General features: G+C 38.1%; 1 protein-coding gene across 2 annotated transcripts in view; it reads right to left on the bottom strand.

Moving 5' to 3' along the window:
- gsk3ba (glycogen synthase kinase 3 beta, genome duplicate a) overlaps positions 1-18,753 on the bottom strand; it is a 56,879-nt gene extending 38,126 nt beyond the window's left edge. For both annotated transcript variants that reach the window (XM_007233073.3, XM_007233074.3), the window contains exon 1: positions 17,700-18,753. In XM_007233073.3, the coding sequence (XP_007233135.1) occupies positions 17,700-17,787 (88 nt within the window). In that variant the 5' untranslated portion in view covers positions 17,788-18,753. The remainder of the gene's footprint in view (positions 1-17,699) is intronic.
- Positions 18,754-18,987: the final 234 nt, after the last annotated feature.

Below are 18,987 nucleotides of genomic sequence, written 5' to 3'. Positions count from 1 at the left end.
ATATATTAAGACAGGTTATATATGATAAATATTGTATTGTGGTGGTCACTGATCACTTCTCACAGGGACTGGGGGGGACTGGGGTTGGAAACTCCACTCACCCACCCCACCACTCCCCCTTTTTTCAAGGGAAATGGCAGATGGCCACTAGGCTTTCAAAGTCACTCAAGAGGGTGGTGGTGTGGTGGGCTGCAGTGGGGGTGAATGTGTGGAATGTACTGGGAGGCTTGTTTAGGCTTCTAAGTCTGAGCAGCAGATCTGCTTCATACATGCAGATTTTAGCATCTGATCACTAAAACCACCTGATAACTCAAACAGCCACGTGACAATCAGTGCTGCTCTAGTCCTCCCTGTGAATCCCTGAGTCAAATCTAAAGTGCTGGGGTTTAGCAGGTTAGAGTTTACAGTGCTGCCACTAACTTAGTACAAAGCCCCAGAAATCAACTGGCCCAGCAGTGTACTGGTGCATTTATAACAGGTTTCTAAATAATCAATTCACCCTGTTTTTTACTTTAATTTATTTACATATATACCTTTATTCTGCAGCTGGGTCTTTAAAAAGGTTTTATTTATTAAACAGATCATGTTAAATGGAAGTGGGGTAGCTTTCTGTTAGTTGCCTGCAGCAGAGAACATCTAATGATGCTGTTTGTGCATTCCTTCCATTTGTGTACTCCGTGTTTTTCACAAACGCTCCGATAATCGTTTTCAGACAGACCAAAGGGCCGCAGCTAATTTCCTACAAAGTCCTACAAACTTTAAACTTTAGAATCTTGTCAAAATAGTCAAAATAACAATGACTTATTATTTATCATTAAATTACTACTACTACTGCTACTACTACTAGTAGTAGTTCTGGAGGTTTTCAAACATATGTATGTTTTAAACGGCTGCACAAATAAAGCCTCTAAAAAATGAAAAGTAAAAGATAAGAAAATTCGACTTGAGCTTAAACAGGATTGAAAACATAGTTTAATACAAGCTTAAGATAGTTTAAACTTTTCTGCTCTTTTGACAGCAATGTTTCATATCATCATAATACAATTGTCTGTTGAAAATCCATACAGGAACAATCCATGCATGTTCTTTAAGCAGAATTAACAGTTACAGTCAGAGGAGCAACAACAAGAATTTAAAGCTTTTAAATTTTTGTTAAAAATGTACATAACTATGCTATGAAAGACAGCATGCACAAAAGAATAGGTCTGATTATAAAGTATTGATGATTCCTCATACAAATAGCAAAATACAATTATTACATTTCATTTTCAGTAGTTTTTAAATTATTATTATTATTAATATTATTACAGTTTTTGCACCCACATAATATTTCCTATTTTCGCAACAGCATGAGTTAATGATAACTCCACTGTGATGCAAGGTTGAGTTTAGAACTGCAGACGCTAAATTTCCCTTTGGCATCTGGAAAAAGAAAACAACCCCAAAGATAAACAGGCTGAGTGGCCGTACCAAATACAAAACCAACAAAACAGTACTCAGAAAAGAGTTCAGAAGGTGAACAAATACACTCCCTATAAAACTCTAAAAGCAGAAATAACACACAGGACAGCAGCTGCCCTTTGATGTTCATTTAACAACTTACGGTGCAACGAAAAGTGCTCACCATGGAAAGCTGAGCTGTACATGCAGTATGTTCTGTCTGAAAAGAAAATATCTTAAGACAAAGCTGAGCAGCCACAAGCTGAACAGAGACTTGTGATGAAAATTTCACATTTCACAACACATTTGGTCAAAGGCAGAATATAGAGCACGCCTTCTCTTTTTGCCACCTTTTCTAAGAAAAGCCATTAGAAAACTGCAATTTAGCAGTACTTATTGTACATTACTGATATTCTAAATCACAAATTTACGGTATATCAATAATGATACTCTTATGCTACACATTTACATCAACAGTGCAGTTGTAGTCATAGACTTACCTCATTTGTGTTATTTTAATCATAAACTTACCTCAGTAGTGTTAGTCAAATCACATGTAAGTGAAATTTACACAATGCCAGACAAACATATAGCAAAAAACATTAGTGGAAATCACTTTTTGTTTAATTTAAATGATTAGATCTCTGATTTGACTGACTCAGATTAAGGAACTGCTGCTAAATAAATACCTGTGTTCTGAAAAGGCAACAACTGACAATAACTGAGGTTTGGTACACAGTGCAGTCTAAAGGCGTTTTCACACCAGTAGTTGGTTTCTATGGTCTGCATCAGTTGATGAGTTTGTTTACTTGAGACCAGATCACATTCTCACCACAAGCAAACTGCTCCAGAGTTAGACTGAGACCATCTCCACTAGCAGGTCTTGGTTCAATTGTTTTGATCTGCACCGGAGTGCGATTCCTGTTTTCCCACCTGCTTAACTGAATTGCATTAAGGGGACAAACAACCCAGAGTCTGGTTTAACTGGACCAAACAGTGCTGGTGTGAAAACGCCAAAATTCCATTCCAAATAGCCCATGGCTCGAATTTAACCCTTAATGCAGGACAAATAAAATATAGTCCACTTTGCTTGGAACTATTAGATGAACAACATAATATCTTGTAGGTCTCATCACCAGTTGAGGCCTACTTCATGTAGTGATGCAGAAAACTGATGTAAATCAACCACAGTCTGGTTAGGCTACAAACAAACAACACTGTGATTACGGATCTGGTTGAGCAGGTGCTGCCCACCAGAGTGCCAACTAAAACCGCTGTGTATAACAAACCATCACCACATCATAGTGCTGGTATTAAGATGGTATAGAAATGTGAAATGATATACAAGCCATCACAGATCATTACAGAACAGCCAGTTTGAAACTTTCACTATTTTACTGCAACTCTGTGACAACAGTTGTGAAAAAAGCTAAATGTGAAATTAAACTGAAAAGTGAGTCACAAGATTAATATGGGAAGTCTGGTACAAAACAAAAAAAGATTGTTCTAAAAGAACAGCAAAAGAAAAATACCCATTTATTTTTCACCCTTCTAGTTCCCTATTCAGTACCCAACACAGAACTGGCTTTGAGAATATGAAGCAAGTAATCGGCTGAACAACGCTAAACCGCATTGATGTACTCCGGCACAGGAAGTGGATTTGGGTGAATCAAGCAGAGTTCAAGCCCATTCACAGGAGTCACTTCCGCTGGGGTGTGAGAAAGACAAATCAAAGAGGAGGAAATACAGTGAGGAAGAAAGAAAATAAAAAAGAAGAACACGAGGAGAACAAAACAGGTCTGGAATAGGACTCTGTAAATGTTCAAGTATTAAGATTTTTCTCTATGGTAGGTAGAGGTGTGCCAAAAAATCGATTCACATAAGAATCTTGATTCTCATTTACTACGATTCAGAATCGATTTAAAATGTCCCAAAATCGATTCTAAGGTCCAATCCCATTTCTTCCCTTGGCCCTACCCCTCACAGTAAGTTCACACTGCAGCGGCACGAAGCGTTTTTCGCTCCGCCTCCCACTGCCCAAAGCGACCGTGGCCGCTGCAGTTTGAACTTACCGTCAGACCCACACAGAGCGTAGGTGTATGAGAATCACCGGTAAGATGGCAGAACAAGCACTATATTACCTTAGATTAACGTGTAGTTTTAATGTTTTATGGCAGAATGCTTCATAACAAGCATAAAAAAGATCGCTAGTAGTTAGTTTCAGTTTCTGTTAGCTAGCTAACTAGCTAACTTTCCAGTTCCACCTTAAATAACGCTGCAGGTGGCAGCGGGCTGCAGCATTTAAGGCGGAACGGAAAAATAACAATAAGCTAATCAGAGCTAATTTCAGCTCCCCATCACAATATGAATTAATTTCTCCACCTCCTGCCCCCTTTCTGAAGAAATACAACGGCCTAAAATTAACTAGTTAATCAGCAGCTGCTCCTGAACTTTAGCGCTCCACTGCTATCATCACATCAGCCCAGCAGCGTCACCTACACACCACCGCTAGTAGCCTTATAATAAAGCAGTGTTATTTATTATTTATTTATTGTTCATTAACGTCATTGTGATATCCCAGTGATTCCTCTGTCACTGAAGACCCACATTCCTGCACATTTTATTGTTTTTGTAACACATTACCTTCTCCAGGACCAGTGTATATTTTGGAGGCTTTTTTTCAATAAGTTTTCAATAAATTTTTATAAATCAAATCGTTTTGAATCAAAAATCGATTTTGAATCGAATCGTGGCCCCCAAAATCGGAATCGAATCGAATCGTGAGATAGTAAAAGATTCCCACCCCTAATGGTAGGCATGAAGCCTCTAAAGAATCTACCAAAGTTACCAAAACAATATTTAGAGACAGGGAATATTATAAACTATTCCCTTAGTTTAATAACCAATAATTAATCAATATTACAACCCATTCCCACAATTCAACAATTTCCTCAGTTAGCCAACCATTCCCTAAGTTTAAAAGTTAATCCTCTCAACCTAACAATTTCTCAATTTACTAAACCTTTCCCTCTAGTTTACAACCTTTTCTCTCAGTTTCATAAACTGTTCACTCAATTCTAAATAAGTCCCTGAGGTAAAAAAAAAAAACTGCTCCCTTAATTTTACTTTTCCCCTCAATTCTACAATCAATTTCCTCGGTTTAACTGCCCATCCTCAAATTTAAAAATCCACTTTCTCAGTTTAATAAACAGCTCCTCTCAATTCTCAAATATGTCCATAATCTATCACTTTAATAAACTGTTCCTCTAAATCTACAATATGCCTTGAGTTACAAAACTGTTCTCTTTATTCTACAGTCCATCCCCTGGGTTTAATAAACTGTTCCATCAATTTTACAAACTGTTCTGTTGGATTAACCAGCCATTCCTTTAATTTTACCATCCGTCCCCTCAGTTTGCTGTGGAGCTTCCTTAAAATCCACAGCAGCATTACAGCAGCATCTCACAGTAAGTACAAAGCCCAGTCACAGCATGTGAGAGCACCACACCCTCTCCTGCTCATGGAGCCTCCTTCATTCCCCCATCCCCCACTCTCCATTTTTCCTCTCATCGAAAACACTCCTGCAGCTTGAGGCCCAGTGGTTGTCTATACTGTTCTTCAGAGTTTATCTGGATTCCTATATGGTCTACAACCAATCTTGGAATAGGTTTGTGTGACTAATTTCACCACACACACAAACATGTGTTAAAACCTAACTAATTACAGCTTAACACAGTTCCATAAAGCTTTACAGTGCACAATTTCCAAAAGGAGGACAAGGTATAATAAGGCAGTGACCGTACAACACTTGGCTAAGACCCTCCAAAGTAATGAAGATGGTATTGACAGCATGCATCCAATGGGAAGTTGTTTTCTTTTGTAATCACTGTTTTGAAGGAATCTTAACTGAGTTTTATGAAATATTGTCAAACTGTAGAAACAAACTTTGAGGCATGCACAAGCACTTCATGATTCTGAGCAGTGTTTCGAGTTCTCAGCACAGTTCTACATTAAATTAAAGACCTATTGAGACCACATAAAGCCACAGATTCCCATGTGAGTAACATTTATACTAAAAAAATATATACTGAAACATATGTAAACTCAGCTAATGTTACTATCCAAGTACTGTACAGCTCCTATTTTACAGTTAGAAAATGCTCAGTTGGTCAAAGTGAATAGGTAGTAAACTTACTCCTTACTTGAAGTTGATGCTTAATTACTTACTTTTCATATACTGGAAGTTACTGTATCAAATAATTTCTGCTTTTATTCTGCTAGAAAAGCGTTAAACTAGTCATACAGTTTTACTACAGCAGATTAACCAAATGATGATAACTGCAAAAGCCAGTTATTACAGAGATATGACACAGTTATGACTATACTAAGTATTTTAAAAACCCAGCCCCTGAAGGACTTTGAGTGCATCAGCTATGGACACTGGACTACTGTAATCTACTTTGACTGATGTAGTAACACACTGCACAGTTTAGCATTATATTACCATATATTTGCTCACTACTAATAATTACTGAAGGTTTTGTCTTAAAATCTAACACAGAAAACACATGGAAAACAAACCCTGTAGACTGCAAATACAACATCAAGCACTGGCAGGATAAGCTTATTTCTCCTTTCAGGCTAACCACAACATCCAAAAACCACTGACCCTTCAATGGCCTTCCCTCTTTACTGCTAAGAACTTTGTTTTTCTGTTTCTTTATCAGCAGAATCACAGGGTAAGGAGGTGGAAAGCAATGAATTCCATCTTATATTCTTATACTTACTTAAAAGTCAGTAAAGTACAAACCCTACATCACTTTTCCTTACCCTGCATTCACACTGGCACTGCTCAAATAGCCCTAAGTTTGTTTCTTGTGTGTTCGTTTATGGCCTTGCACAGTCATGTGTGATTGTGCACTGGTGTGGCCATTTAGCATGCATGCTAATCAAGAAAGCTACCCATGGACAGAAACAACATTAATTAATGGAGGCTGGTCTTGCATGACTGGACATAACTGCTGAGCTGTATGTCAAAGATTGAACAGACTTAAATGAACAGACTTGCCTATGAGGAATGTCATTGAGCAACCAACTCACCAGAGACACCAACAACAAAGTAAACAAAGTACAGTAGAAACAAACATTTTGACAGTAGAACTTGAGGACCTTTGAGCCCTGTGTCTCTGATTAGTTTGAGAAATCAGACTTGCAATGCAATTTGACTATCACTTCATCACATAAAAATGTATTTGTATAAATGTTGAGGCTTGTAGCTTACAAAAAAATGCCTGGTCACCTTTTGTATGCTACAGGTGTGAATACAGGGTCAGCTAATGAACACCCTTCTCTTACTTAAACAGCATTATTATGAAATCAGACAAACTCAGCAAGCAAATATTGGTAGCTGAGTTCATAAATGACCAGCACTGTTGAGATCCCTTAAGCAACAATGGTAAGCTTAGCTTAAGTGACAATGAGAGACAATGGTGACTACATAAACCCTAAACCAAACATGAAACGGAAATTCCCATTCCAGCAGGGTTAAAAATCACACCTGCAAATATAGGTGTTTCTTCATAAACCTATGTATTTGAGAGGTGCTTTTTTTCTTCAAGTAAACAGTTCCAGTGCTCTATAGCCCAATGCAGGAGGGGTTTACAACCCTTTATAGCATTCCTGGCATTAGGCATTATGCCAATATGTTTTTGTGTTTCTTCCTCTTCAAATAGTTCTATTCTATTGGTAATACTAATCTACATGGACTACATAAACAAGCAGTGTAGGCATTTGCACATCCAATCACTAGGCAGTGAGTTAATGCTCAACAAACCTGTTCAAGTTGAGTCATTTATAAAAAGAAAATTATAATAAAAAAAATATGTTTAAAAATAAAGAGCAATGCAACCCACAAAGACAACATGTCAGGTTTATCCTTTTTATTCGCTCGCCATCCACTCACATGAGAGGGTCGGTGCAGTGGCTTTTAAATGCTAAACAAGGCTCTTATTGTTCCTGGACAGCTGCCTTTCCGACAAACAAACCCAGGGGAGGCAGTCTGACGAGCCCCACGTCCCACTTCAGATCCTGCCACCGCCACTATAGCGGCCCCCTCTAATCAGATTCCCAGACGTGTGTCCATGCATCTTATTGTAAACGGCCTTTAAAAGCACTGTGTATCTCCCCGCGTGAAAGCAGAGACCATTTTATCCAAAGGAGAAGAAGAAACACAACTACACACTTCTGAGCAGCTGTCAGTAATTACAGACATCTAACAGACTTAAGCTGTTCTTTGTTTTTAACATCAAGCAAAAAGATTAATGTTGTTCAGAGACGCACTGAAATGAAAAAAATAAAAAAAAATAGAAACTGAACCAAATAAAAACGTTTGGCAGGTTTTTATTCATTTTGACATAATTTCACTATTGCTTTTATTAAACAACCAGTGGTTCTTATATGCCATTTACAGGTGTTCATTGGTAACAAAGATGTCAAACGATTTTACACATTACTGTTTGTAATGATCTCCTAAAAAAAAAAAAAAAAGAAATAAAGGCTCAATTTTGCTCAAAGTTAAATATTGATGAGGACATGGATGAAGCTTCCTGTCCATAATAAGACCTTCCTCTACGTCAATATTTGTGCAAAATCCCGAATACAGATAAAATAGACAACTGAAAAACATGGGTTTCAGCCAATACAGTGTTTTTTTTGGAATAAATACATTATCCCACTCTCCTACTGTCTTTGCTTAAGTGACAATAATAGACAATGGCAACTACATAAACTCTAAACCAAACACCAAATTGCTAATTCTAATCCAGCATGCTCAGAATCCTACACTATATTGTTTCCTACAGCTTACTAAAGGACGCACAGAAGTGTGTGTCCAAAGACCATTACATTGCTTGAAATGGGTGTATTCGCTTTAAACAAACAGAAAGTACATGAGATTTAAAACTGTCTGATCTTAATCTCGAGAATCAGTAGAAACTGGGTACTAAAACAAAAGCTCTGGAGTACATCCAACATGCAGCCACTGAAAGAAAATAAGAACAAAAGGGGGAAACAATTCATTATTTTAACCTGTGACTGTGAGCCATGTGAGCAAATCCATAACATGACCTTTTGATCCTGCAGAGAACCTGACCTGCACCATCTGGACAAGACTGACCAGCCCTCAAGTAGCATTCATCTATTATTTACAGGAAGGATGACTGGGACAGATCACATGATTTACTCTTCAACATTTCTTTCGAGACAGAGACTTACTGTAGACCTTACAAGCAGAGCCACTGGACTACATCAAAGAAGGCAGAAGACATATGTGGCTCATTCAGGTATCATTTAATTAGTCCACTCTTAAATCATTTATATGTCCTGATATACAAGAAATCTTTTTGACCTTATGCCTGTTTATCAAAAAAAGACACTTTACAGTTAAATTTTACTTAACAGTTGAATTTCTGGCCATTAAATTTGCCACCAGCTTTTTTCACCCCTGCAGACATTAAAAAGCATACATGTTTTCTTTTGCAATCGTAAAACTACAGTTTAGACTGAACTAAGACAGATCCAAACAAACAACAATTAACAAATTTAAAATCTTCATATACAAGTCAGTTCACTCAACGACCATCTTGGCTACTTGGCCGGGCAGATATATTCAATTATACAAGACCAGCCTCCTATTTGAATGGGGACAGATAAAAAAAAAAAATACTCTACACTGAAAGTCTAAATACTATTTGAACAATATATTTTACATCACTGATAGAATCTGATAAAAACCTCATAAACCATTTTTGTTAGTGTCTGGCCCAAAAATAAATATAACTGGCTGGCTACTGCACCTGTGCTCATCTCCATAGCTAGGGGGCTTTCTCACTAGCACGCTCCTCTGCTCTCTGCAAACAGCAAGCTGATTGGCTCTTCTTGCTTAAGGTTTATTGCAATTATTTCTGGGACAATATATCGTCCACACAAAAATTAGTTATTGTAAGAGATCCATCTGTGGTAGTAGATAACACGCCAGACACCAGGTACCAAAAATAAAGTCTACTCAAATAGACTTCCTGTCAATACCTTATTTAAACATGAATTAAAATGATTAAAGTTGGAAAAATCTTTGCCCTCTTTGCCTTGTGCACACAGCTACTGCTTGCAGAGATTTTGGTAGAACTGTCACTGATCTGCACAAAATCAATAGAAGGAGGCAAAAAACTTCACTTTTCAGCGTTAGGAAATCCCCATTACAGGTTTAATTGGATGACTAAGTTTACTTGCGTATTACTGAACAAAGAAGTTTTCCGTTAAACAAAGGAAGCGACAGCTGATCATAAACAGGGCAGCTTTAAATCATGAAGAAAAAAGAAACTACAACAGATGGGCTCTTCCTCAATGAGTGTAGGAAACAGAGAAAGAACAGACTGGGCTGCCTACAAGACAGTTGCCTCCTCACTCAGAATTACTATCTATGTATGAGCAGTCAGAACAAAGAAGAAAGATAAAAAAAAAAAAAAGAGAGAGAGAGAAGTCCCTGAGGGAGAAGAGAGAGATTTGACAGTGCTTTAATTTCACACACAGGGATTCCTCTTTGGGGAGTCCCCGTTCTCCATCTTCAAACAGTGCAAGATCCTCAGCTGTTCCACAGGAACAGTGATGAACTTGTAGACAGCTTTTAAGGTCTCAAGATATAAAAGAACACCATGTAGAGTTAAGTGAAGGGACTGTGGGAGGGTGTCAGTGTTTTCTAGAGAAATAGGAATCTTCGCTGTCATTCAGAGCGGAGGTGTAGAAGTTTGAGAGGCGGAAACGGAGTGTCCTGCTCAGCGGCAGAAAAGCAAAGATGCGTCGCTCTACTGTTATTGTGTTCAACCTTCATTTTATGCCTGTTACTCTGAAAGACTCCTTTAGCCATTAACCCAGTATTATGTAACTGCACTTATCCATTTATGACAGATTTGCATTGTGGAGGAAAAAAATCTCAGCTTTGCTTTGTCGTGCCGTTCAACAGACTGGCGTCGGTGGGGCGGTCATTTCCTGCTGATAGGGTCTGCTGATTCTGTGATTCGGCCACTTGTGAAGTGCAGAACAAAGGCTGGCTAATTTTTACAAGCCGTGGGAGGCTTTTTTGAGCGTCTTCCAAATGAATGTGATGAGATCAAAGAGAAGTGTAAGCGGAAGCTGGATGAAGTTCATTGGGAAACAAGTTTTTGTTTTCGTTTCATGTGTTTCATGAGTAGATGCTTGCTATAACACTGCAAGATAGTCGTGTTGTTTCTTTACTAGGAGGGGGATAAAAACTGATATTGAATATCATCTTTTGGCACTGCTGATGACCTACAAGAGTGGGTATCACAGCCTAAAGGTTAGGGTGCTTTCACATCTGCCCTTTCATTCAGTCTGGCAGGTGTGGATACAGTGATCACACACTGTACTTTGGGCATTTCTTCCTGCATCCAAGGCTCTTGAGGGAAGGTTCCAAACAAACTCTGGAGTGGATCGTTTGTAACGATGTCCTCTGATCTAAAAGGAACTCTGCAAATGCAGTTTAATCTAAAATATTACCCAGGTTACTTGCACCAGCTATGAATAAATGCAATCTTTGCCAAGGTTCCATGTGAAACTACACAAATATATACAGTATACTAGTTCAGAACACAGATGTTCCTGCTTTGAATTAAGCAGATCATGTATACTTGAGGATGTGGGTACGGCTGCAACTAATGATTATTTTAGTAAGTCAACTAATTTGATTATTATTTTTTTTTAGATTAGTTGATAAGTCAACAATGATTTCAGCCTTGCCCTCCATCTATAAACAATAGAAACAGCTAAACATGAGATTTAAAAGGCATTTAAATGTCTGGATGTTGTTTAAATGTGAAAAGTACTGATATTTACTGAGTAAATATGTAATCTGTTGTGTTTGGGCACTTTTGGAGACACAGATTAAGTTGAGTGTAAACTGTGTGAGTGAGCCATTTATCCATCTCCCATTGGGCTGTTGTCCCCAGCACTTATACTGTAATGCAGTACTGTTAAAAATTAATGATTAGTCGACAATGAAATATGTAGTCGACAAATTTAAATAGTCAACATTGTTGATTATATCAACAAATCGTTGCAGCCCTAGATGTGGGCTGCTAACCACTCCATGTCACCTTCATCTCTGCAAATAATCCCAAAAGTATTGGGTTGACCTCAATTATTCTAAGGAACATTATTCCACTGCTCCACAGTACTCAATACTGGTGAATTATACCGCTCTAGACCACACCTTGAATTTGACATGGTTTCAAAAGCTTCAGGTTAATCTGCTCCAGAGAGTCCTATTCTATTGGCAGTACCTCTCTACAAGGACAAGCTGTGGGTGTGTGCATCTGCACATCTGTGTCAGCCTAAAGTACTTGATGTGGCAAAACTAATCTGTTCCCATTTAAATATTTAGCCTCTTCAGCCTAGTTCTAGACTCCTGGCTAAAGTTCTCCTTCCTACCTTAAAACAAAAGCAATGGCATTCAAGCACTTACATTCAAGTACAGTATTTACTTGAATGAAATTCTATTTAAGGTGGAATGGAAATTCCCAATTAGAAGCTAAATTGAGCAGTATGAAAAGAGGAAACATCATCATCTCTGATTTGCTTAACAATGCTTCATTTTAAAACTAAAACTTACTATTACACTAACTCTCATAGTTTGTTAGGATCCAATCATAAACAATAAATTATTCTATTCAGACATTTTTATTGATCAGTGTTATTTATGTGTTTGTTTTATTACTGAATGTATATTGTGCTTTTGTGTCATCAGTTACCCTTCAGTGAAAGTTAAGGTTCTATTGAACTGGCCTGGTGCAGAGCTGGACAGCTCAGGAGCTACTGTAATGGATAAGGTGAAACAGGAACACATCAATAACAAGTCAAACAAACCCAGTGACCGCAAAGGTGGGAACACTCCCACACACTACGGCACAAGGAGTTGTGCTGAGGCTGCAGGATAGCTTTTACACACGATAATGGAGTATGGTGAAAGGTAACACCATCTGTACCAAATCTGCACTAAAACAGAGTGAGTTTTACTGCGTGAAGGCCACCACGCTTTATGCCTTCAGGATCTGCACAATCAAACTCAAATTACAGAGCTAAACAGCTTCATCTAATTGGACTGTGTAAGCTTTCTGTTTTGCTGTGATTTAATCTAATCTGGGGTATGAAGTGGATGATACATTTTATGGCTTGTGAAATAAATCATTTGGAAAGTGGTAATTTTTCCACAGTCTCATTCTGCACTGAATTAATTAGGATCTTTCTTCAAGTTAAATTAAGAAAGAAACTGGGTGAGTTATTCAGTATCAAATATCACAAACATTTTAAATGCCGATATCATAAAATTACCTTTCTTTGGCAGTCATGTGCCAAAGCCATAAAGGTTCCTTTGATACACATGATGAAACAAGGGCTGGGAAATATACAATATACAAATATATCACCTTTTTGTAAAAAAAAAAAAATCTGCTACATTGGTTACCATCTGCATTTTATTTAGTTCCAAAACAAGAATATTTTTGACTTGTTTGTAAATACTTATACCAGAGTATTTTGTCCTCACTGTGGGACTAATAATATTAACCGATTATCTTACATCTTTTACAACCAACAATACTACTATTGCTTTATACATTAGTTAATTAAATAAAAAACATAATTTAGGTACACAGTTATTTAGTATTTATATATCCAACCTGCAGTGTTTTTGGCATTACAAATAAATACTGATATTTTAATATGATTAAAACTCTAACAAGGTATAATAATATTGCATTGTATCATATGATATCACCATTTCTCTTAAGCATATCGAGATAAGAGTTTTTTCATCAATTATAACGCTCAATCCTAGGATCTGGATTTCTCTCGTTTAGCTGTCCTGCTGTATTAGAAGCTGAAAACTGAGGAATTTATTAGTTACCTGGTTAAAAATAATTGTTTTAAAAAATGATTTCAGAGTTTCCTTATCCTGTAGCCGCTCAAGCTCACACTCACTGTGCTTAAACTCTGAATTATAATGGCTAGTTATTGTGTTCAATCCAAACAGCACATCCCACCTTGCATTTACAAGCAGTCTTTTTCCGCCCACCATTTTTCTGCTCCGAGGCAGCGAAGCCAGCAGCTACTTTTAATAACATTTCAGCTTTCCCCAGAACACTGAGATAGATTAACTAAAACTAGAAGACACACTAAACACACAAACATACAATGCTACATATCCAAAGGTTTTCGGACAGGGTTTATAAATGAATGAATTCAGATACTTTAGATGGGTACAAACAGCTTGTCATCTAGCCCCTGTAGATAAGTATCGCCAATATAACTGAGCCGTGGAGCAGTGAAGCTGTGTTCTCTGGAACGATAGAGCTCCATCCAATATTTTTGGACAATTTGGGGAGTTTGGGAAGAGGTGGGGTGGTGATTATTCAACATGCTGACCTCAGTAATGCTTTTGTAGCTAAATGAAATCAAACTCTTAGAGCATTGCTTCAAAATCTAGTAGAAAGCCTTCTTTGAACAGTAGAGAATGTTACACTGACAAAAGCAGAATAAACATTTTTAATAACCTTATTTTGAAAGAAACCATGAATAAACATATTATAGTATTTGTTTTATTGTGTTAGATCACCATTATATTCACCTGAAAAATTATAATTCTGCACGTTTTTATAGACTTAATGTCAAACAGCACAGAAACAAGTAGGCTTGGCATTTACCCACTAAGAGCACAGTGCCCATACTGCGCTGCAGGAACACTTGCACTCTTTTATAGCACTGCTGTCTTTTGAAAGCCTCCGCTGTTGGAGTTCCAAAAACTACCCAGGCAACTGGAGCCATTCCTGGATAGAGCTCTAAAGAACAGGTGGCAAAATTACTGCCTCCATCAAGACCCTGAAGGGAAAGAGAAGGAAAAACAGCACCAGCCGACACAATCAAATCGACAGCAACCATTTACCCAACTAAAGCTGGAAGATATACTCGCTCACTGGCCATCCATTCTTGTAGACAATTGGCTGTGTTGTAAATGTAACGGTTCACATACTTTCCTTTGAAGAACGCGTGTTAAGGCCTCAGCATACTTCTTGCAGAGCCAATTTTCACATTGTAATTGTGTGTGGGAAAAAAAAAAGCCACAGAGGTCATGTAGCAGTTGATTGGTCAGGAGTGTATGCAACAGGAAACTTAAACCAAAGAAAGTATACAAGCTCCTAAGCTCACAAAGATGTGTTTGGCTTATTGAAATGCTCTCAAATTTTGCTTTACTTGAAGTATGCAAAGGCCTGTACTAGGGGAGAGAGTCGCAGGGCATCTTACAATATATCACGATACATTGCCCGTGAGAATGATGACATCACAATACTGTAATTTTCCAATAATCGATCCATTACAAAACAATCCAGTACAATACTTCAAGTCATATGTGTTACTGAAGAGAATAAATACTCCTAAAGAATCAAATGCCAAAAATAATGGATTTATTGGTGTCAGTTTCACAGAGATTAACAACCAATATTCTTCACTACAGGTTTTCCCTATTCATTTGATTAGCACCACCACAAGGAGTAATGAATCTGTAACTTTAGTAAGTCAAACTTGGGGTGAGTCTCAGGGGTTTTGAGCGTCTATGTTTCAATAAAAAATAAAAATCAATATTAGACGTCAAATATCGATGCAATTGAAACAATACAGTATGAATTACAATATCGATATATTGAATATTGTCCCACCCCACAACAGGCTTACAAAACAATCATAGCACAGGCTACAGAAAAGGCAAAAAAAATCATCATGCAGATGCAGGTAGCCGTTCTTCAATACTTTCCATTATGATGATGCTGTTAATTGTCTGCATTGCCCCCAGTGTTTCTGTGTGTACTGCACCTTGCATTCACGCAGCCTCACTTTCTGAGGATGAACATTACTGATGTATTAAACTAAAGAAGGCGCGGTCAATTTTGGTCCCTGATGGCCAAGATCCCTTCACAGTTTTTGCTTCTCTTGCTCAAGCACATGTCTCTCCAAGGACTTGACCAGCTGTGCATGTGTGCATTTTCACATCTGCATTAGCAATGGGTTCAACTTACAGCAGCTAAAGAGAAGGTATTTATTAGAAGTGGTGTCCAAACATTTGTACCTATAATATAAATAAGAACTGTGAAAAGATTCTTCAGAAAATAAGTTCTTTTATGGCATTACTCAATGGACAAATCTGTCCAGAACCTCTGCCCTGGGTCACGTTCGGAACACAGCCAAGGTCTATCTACAGTCCACAGTGCAGCACACTCCAATTTTGGAGACTGACAGGCCTCCAATAACAGTTGAGTCTGCTCTCACAACTAGTCTGACCCTCTTGCTGCATTACCACAAGACTGTCAGTCAGCAGTTATTGATTTTTACTGTACGTCTGACGCAACAGTGCATCAAAGAGCTTAAATCCTTTCTCTGCAAAATTTCCAACTTCACATCCAGCTAGTGCATGACCATTGGTCTTTTAAAACAACTGTAATACATTTTGGGACAATATATTGTCTAAAAATATCATGATAAGATTTATCATTGATATAATCAGTGGCATAGTACAGCATTAAAATGACAATCATATTGTTTTATGCAATAGTCTGTGTCAATATATTACCTAAAAAAAATGATTATTGTAACAGGATTCCTTAGTAGTAGTAATTAGTGGCATAGCATGACCTTAAAATGACAATCATACTGTTTATTGTAATAATGTTTAGGACAATAAAAATGTATTGATTCTTGATTTCGGTTAATACAATACAAATCAGATATCAATATGAACTGTATACTGACAGAGCTGGGTGATATAATATTTTACCATGTCACAATATTTAAAGTAATTTTCATGACAGTATTTTAACACACAAGACAAAGTGCATCAGCGTGGCAGATTTCGCTACTTCTGTTATTCATATACTCTAATTCATATACTATTTATTTTATAAATAGCACAGTGATCCTTGCTTAATTATTGCTGCACATCATTGAATTAAAGAGATTTTTTTACAATAATCTGGTACACAGTAGATATAATCAATATATCAGTGGGATAGTATGCATGACCTTACATTTATTCATCACATAAATATTTAGGGACAGTATATTCCCTAAAAAAAAGGTTATCAATATATTAGTGGCATATGGCTTTAAAATCACAATCATTGTTTATCGTAATAATTTTTGGGGACAGTAAATCTTAACTCACAATTTTTTCATCAATATATCAGTAGCATAACATGGCATTAAAAGGACAATCAAATTACTGTTAATTACAATAATCTTAGGGGACAGTCTATGGTCCAAAAACACTGGCCTAAGGTAGGGGTGTGCCATATTGTATCAAACACAATATTATCACCAACATTTTTGAATATCGTGAACAATATCCTGAAATATCGTGCCAAATCACCCATCCCTAATTATCACATCAAGATACTACTTTTTTACTGTCTTTAGCAAAAGAAAAATGTACATTGTTCTTATTTCCCATTATATATTATCTATTAGAAGCAGATTATATCTGTCCAGAATCATTTATTTTACTTCAGTCCTGGATATATGGAGATATATATCTGGAGTGCATCATTAGTATCATGACATTCTGGTCATTCTAATCATTGGATCAAATCGTGTGCAACAATAAAATCTTATTTTCAATTTGTTGTAGCAGTGTATTATTTAAATAATTCTTTGAATACAGTGTTTATTCATATCGCCAAAAGTATTATCATCACGAACATTCTGTGAAATATCGTGATGAGTATTTTAGAGCCATATCACACACCCCTAGCCTAGGGTAGGGTATATCAGTTTTTAAGGACCTGCCATTAAAATTATCCATTTGCCTGCGTGCTAAACTCGTCTACTATATAGATATACACGTATATATGTGTATCAAGAAAAAAAGTACATGTCTTTATGTCTAAATATCGTGATGCCATATTTTCACCACATTGCCCAGCCCTAATTTTCTTTTTTCCCCTAAGCTCCCAAATCTCAGCTAAGGACTGAATCGACCCCATGCCCACAGCTGTACGCTATTTCTTATTGAACAGCTTAACTTACTGAAAACGGCACGTCCGCCACGTCTAGTGAGGAGAGGTTATAATAGAAATTGGAAGCAGATTTTTGATGTTTTAATGTGAGCAGTGCAGTAAAAGGAGGAGGAGGACGGGAACACTTACTGCTGACTTTCATGCTGCCGAAGGCGGATGGCTGCGGCACTGGTTTGCAGCTCTCTGCGAAGGAGGTGGTTCTAGGCCGTCCAGACATTTTAAGCTGCCTGTTCTTCTGTTGTCCACAAAGTCCAACACTTAGCTAGATAACTAGCTTGTTTAATAGATAGATAGGTTGACAGATGTGTTGTTTTTTGATGTGGAATAAAATCCGTATTGAGGTCCCTTTTTTATTTATTTTCTTGAGCACAAAATTGGAGGTGGTGAAAAGCTCCTCTACTGAACAGCTAAACTCACGCTAGCTTGGCTAGCCGAAGGTCTCCCAAGAGCTCCTGACCTGTCCTAGCCAGCTAAAGAGCTTCTCAATGCTTCTCAAATCATTTTCTGGATTATTGAGTTTAGCTAGCTAGTTTTCCGTGCACTGTCCTGATAATAGCCTTTCCCAATGTTCCCTTTAAGCCTCAAACCTCAACCAAAAAGGCATATATAGGTTAGTTAACGCTATCTCCTACAGCTCTAGGTAAGCTAGCTCTAGAATCTCCTTTCTCCTTTAACTTATATCTAGCTAATACTCTATTTTTCAGCTTTAACCACTAATTATCTCCACAAGCCACACACAAATATATTCTCAAATCTTTCCTCATCCAGCTAAAACCGACACTATCCGCCTAAAAAACGCTAAATTCCCTTCATATACTGAGGTGGGAACTCAACGACCCAGCAGAAGCAGCACCAGCAGCCATGGCGGCTCCCCTTCACTTCACTTCGCTTCAGCCGATGATTCCAGCGTTTGCTCCCCAGCTGCCCGCCTTCAACACGGTTACCCACGGCCTCTCCGCCCCTGGTAACTCCATACACCCGTAATAATCACAAAACCAACGAGCCGAGGGTTTAAAAACGGTCCAAAAACCGCGGTCCAAGCCGAGCGAGAGCCGTAAAACCGACTCAGAAGATCTGCGGCTGCTGCTTCTCTAACTGCCTCTCTCCGTGCTCGCCGCTCGTTCTCTTTGTCACTCAGACCCAACGCTACGCAATCTGCGTAACTCCAGCAGCCCGGCCAACCCAGCCGACGCAGGCGAAAACGAGGCTACGCCAAGAGCGGCTTCGAGAATCGGAAAATGTGAACGCGCGCGAAGGCCTCGCAACGTCTCTGGTAGCCAATCAGACGCTTCTCTTGCCAGTGTGGGCGGGGAGAGGGCGGTGCTTCCCACCAATCCAAAGCTTTAGATCGAAGAACACATGGCGTGACTTGTCCAACCAGCGTCGAGAAAGGCTTAGCTGACGTTAGCGGTGTGGT

Source organism: Astyanax mexicanus, chromosome 11 (genome assembly GCF_023375975.1).
Source record: "Astyanax mexicanus isolate ESR-SI-001 chromosome 11, AstMex3_surface, whole genome shotgun sequence".
Classification (NCBI taxonomy): Eukaryota; Metazoa; Chordata; class Actinopteri; order Characiformes; family Acestrorhamphidae; genus Astyanax; species Astyanax mexicanus.
The sequence above is the reverse complement of the archived record's forward strand: the minus strand, read 5'-3'. Positions and strand labels throughout refer to the sequence as shown.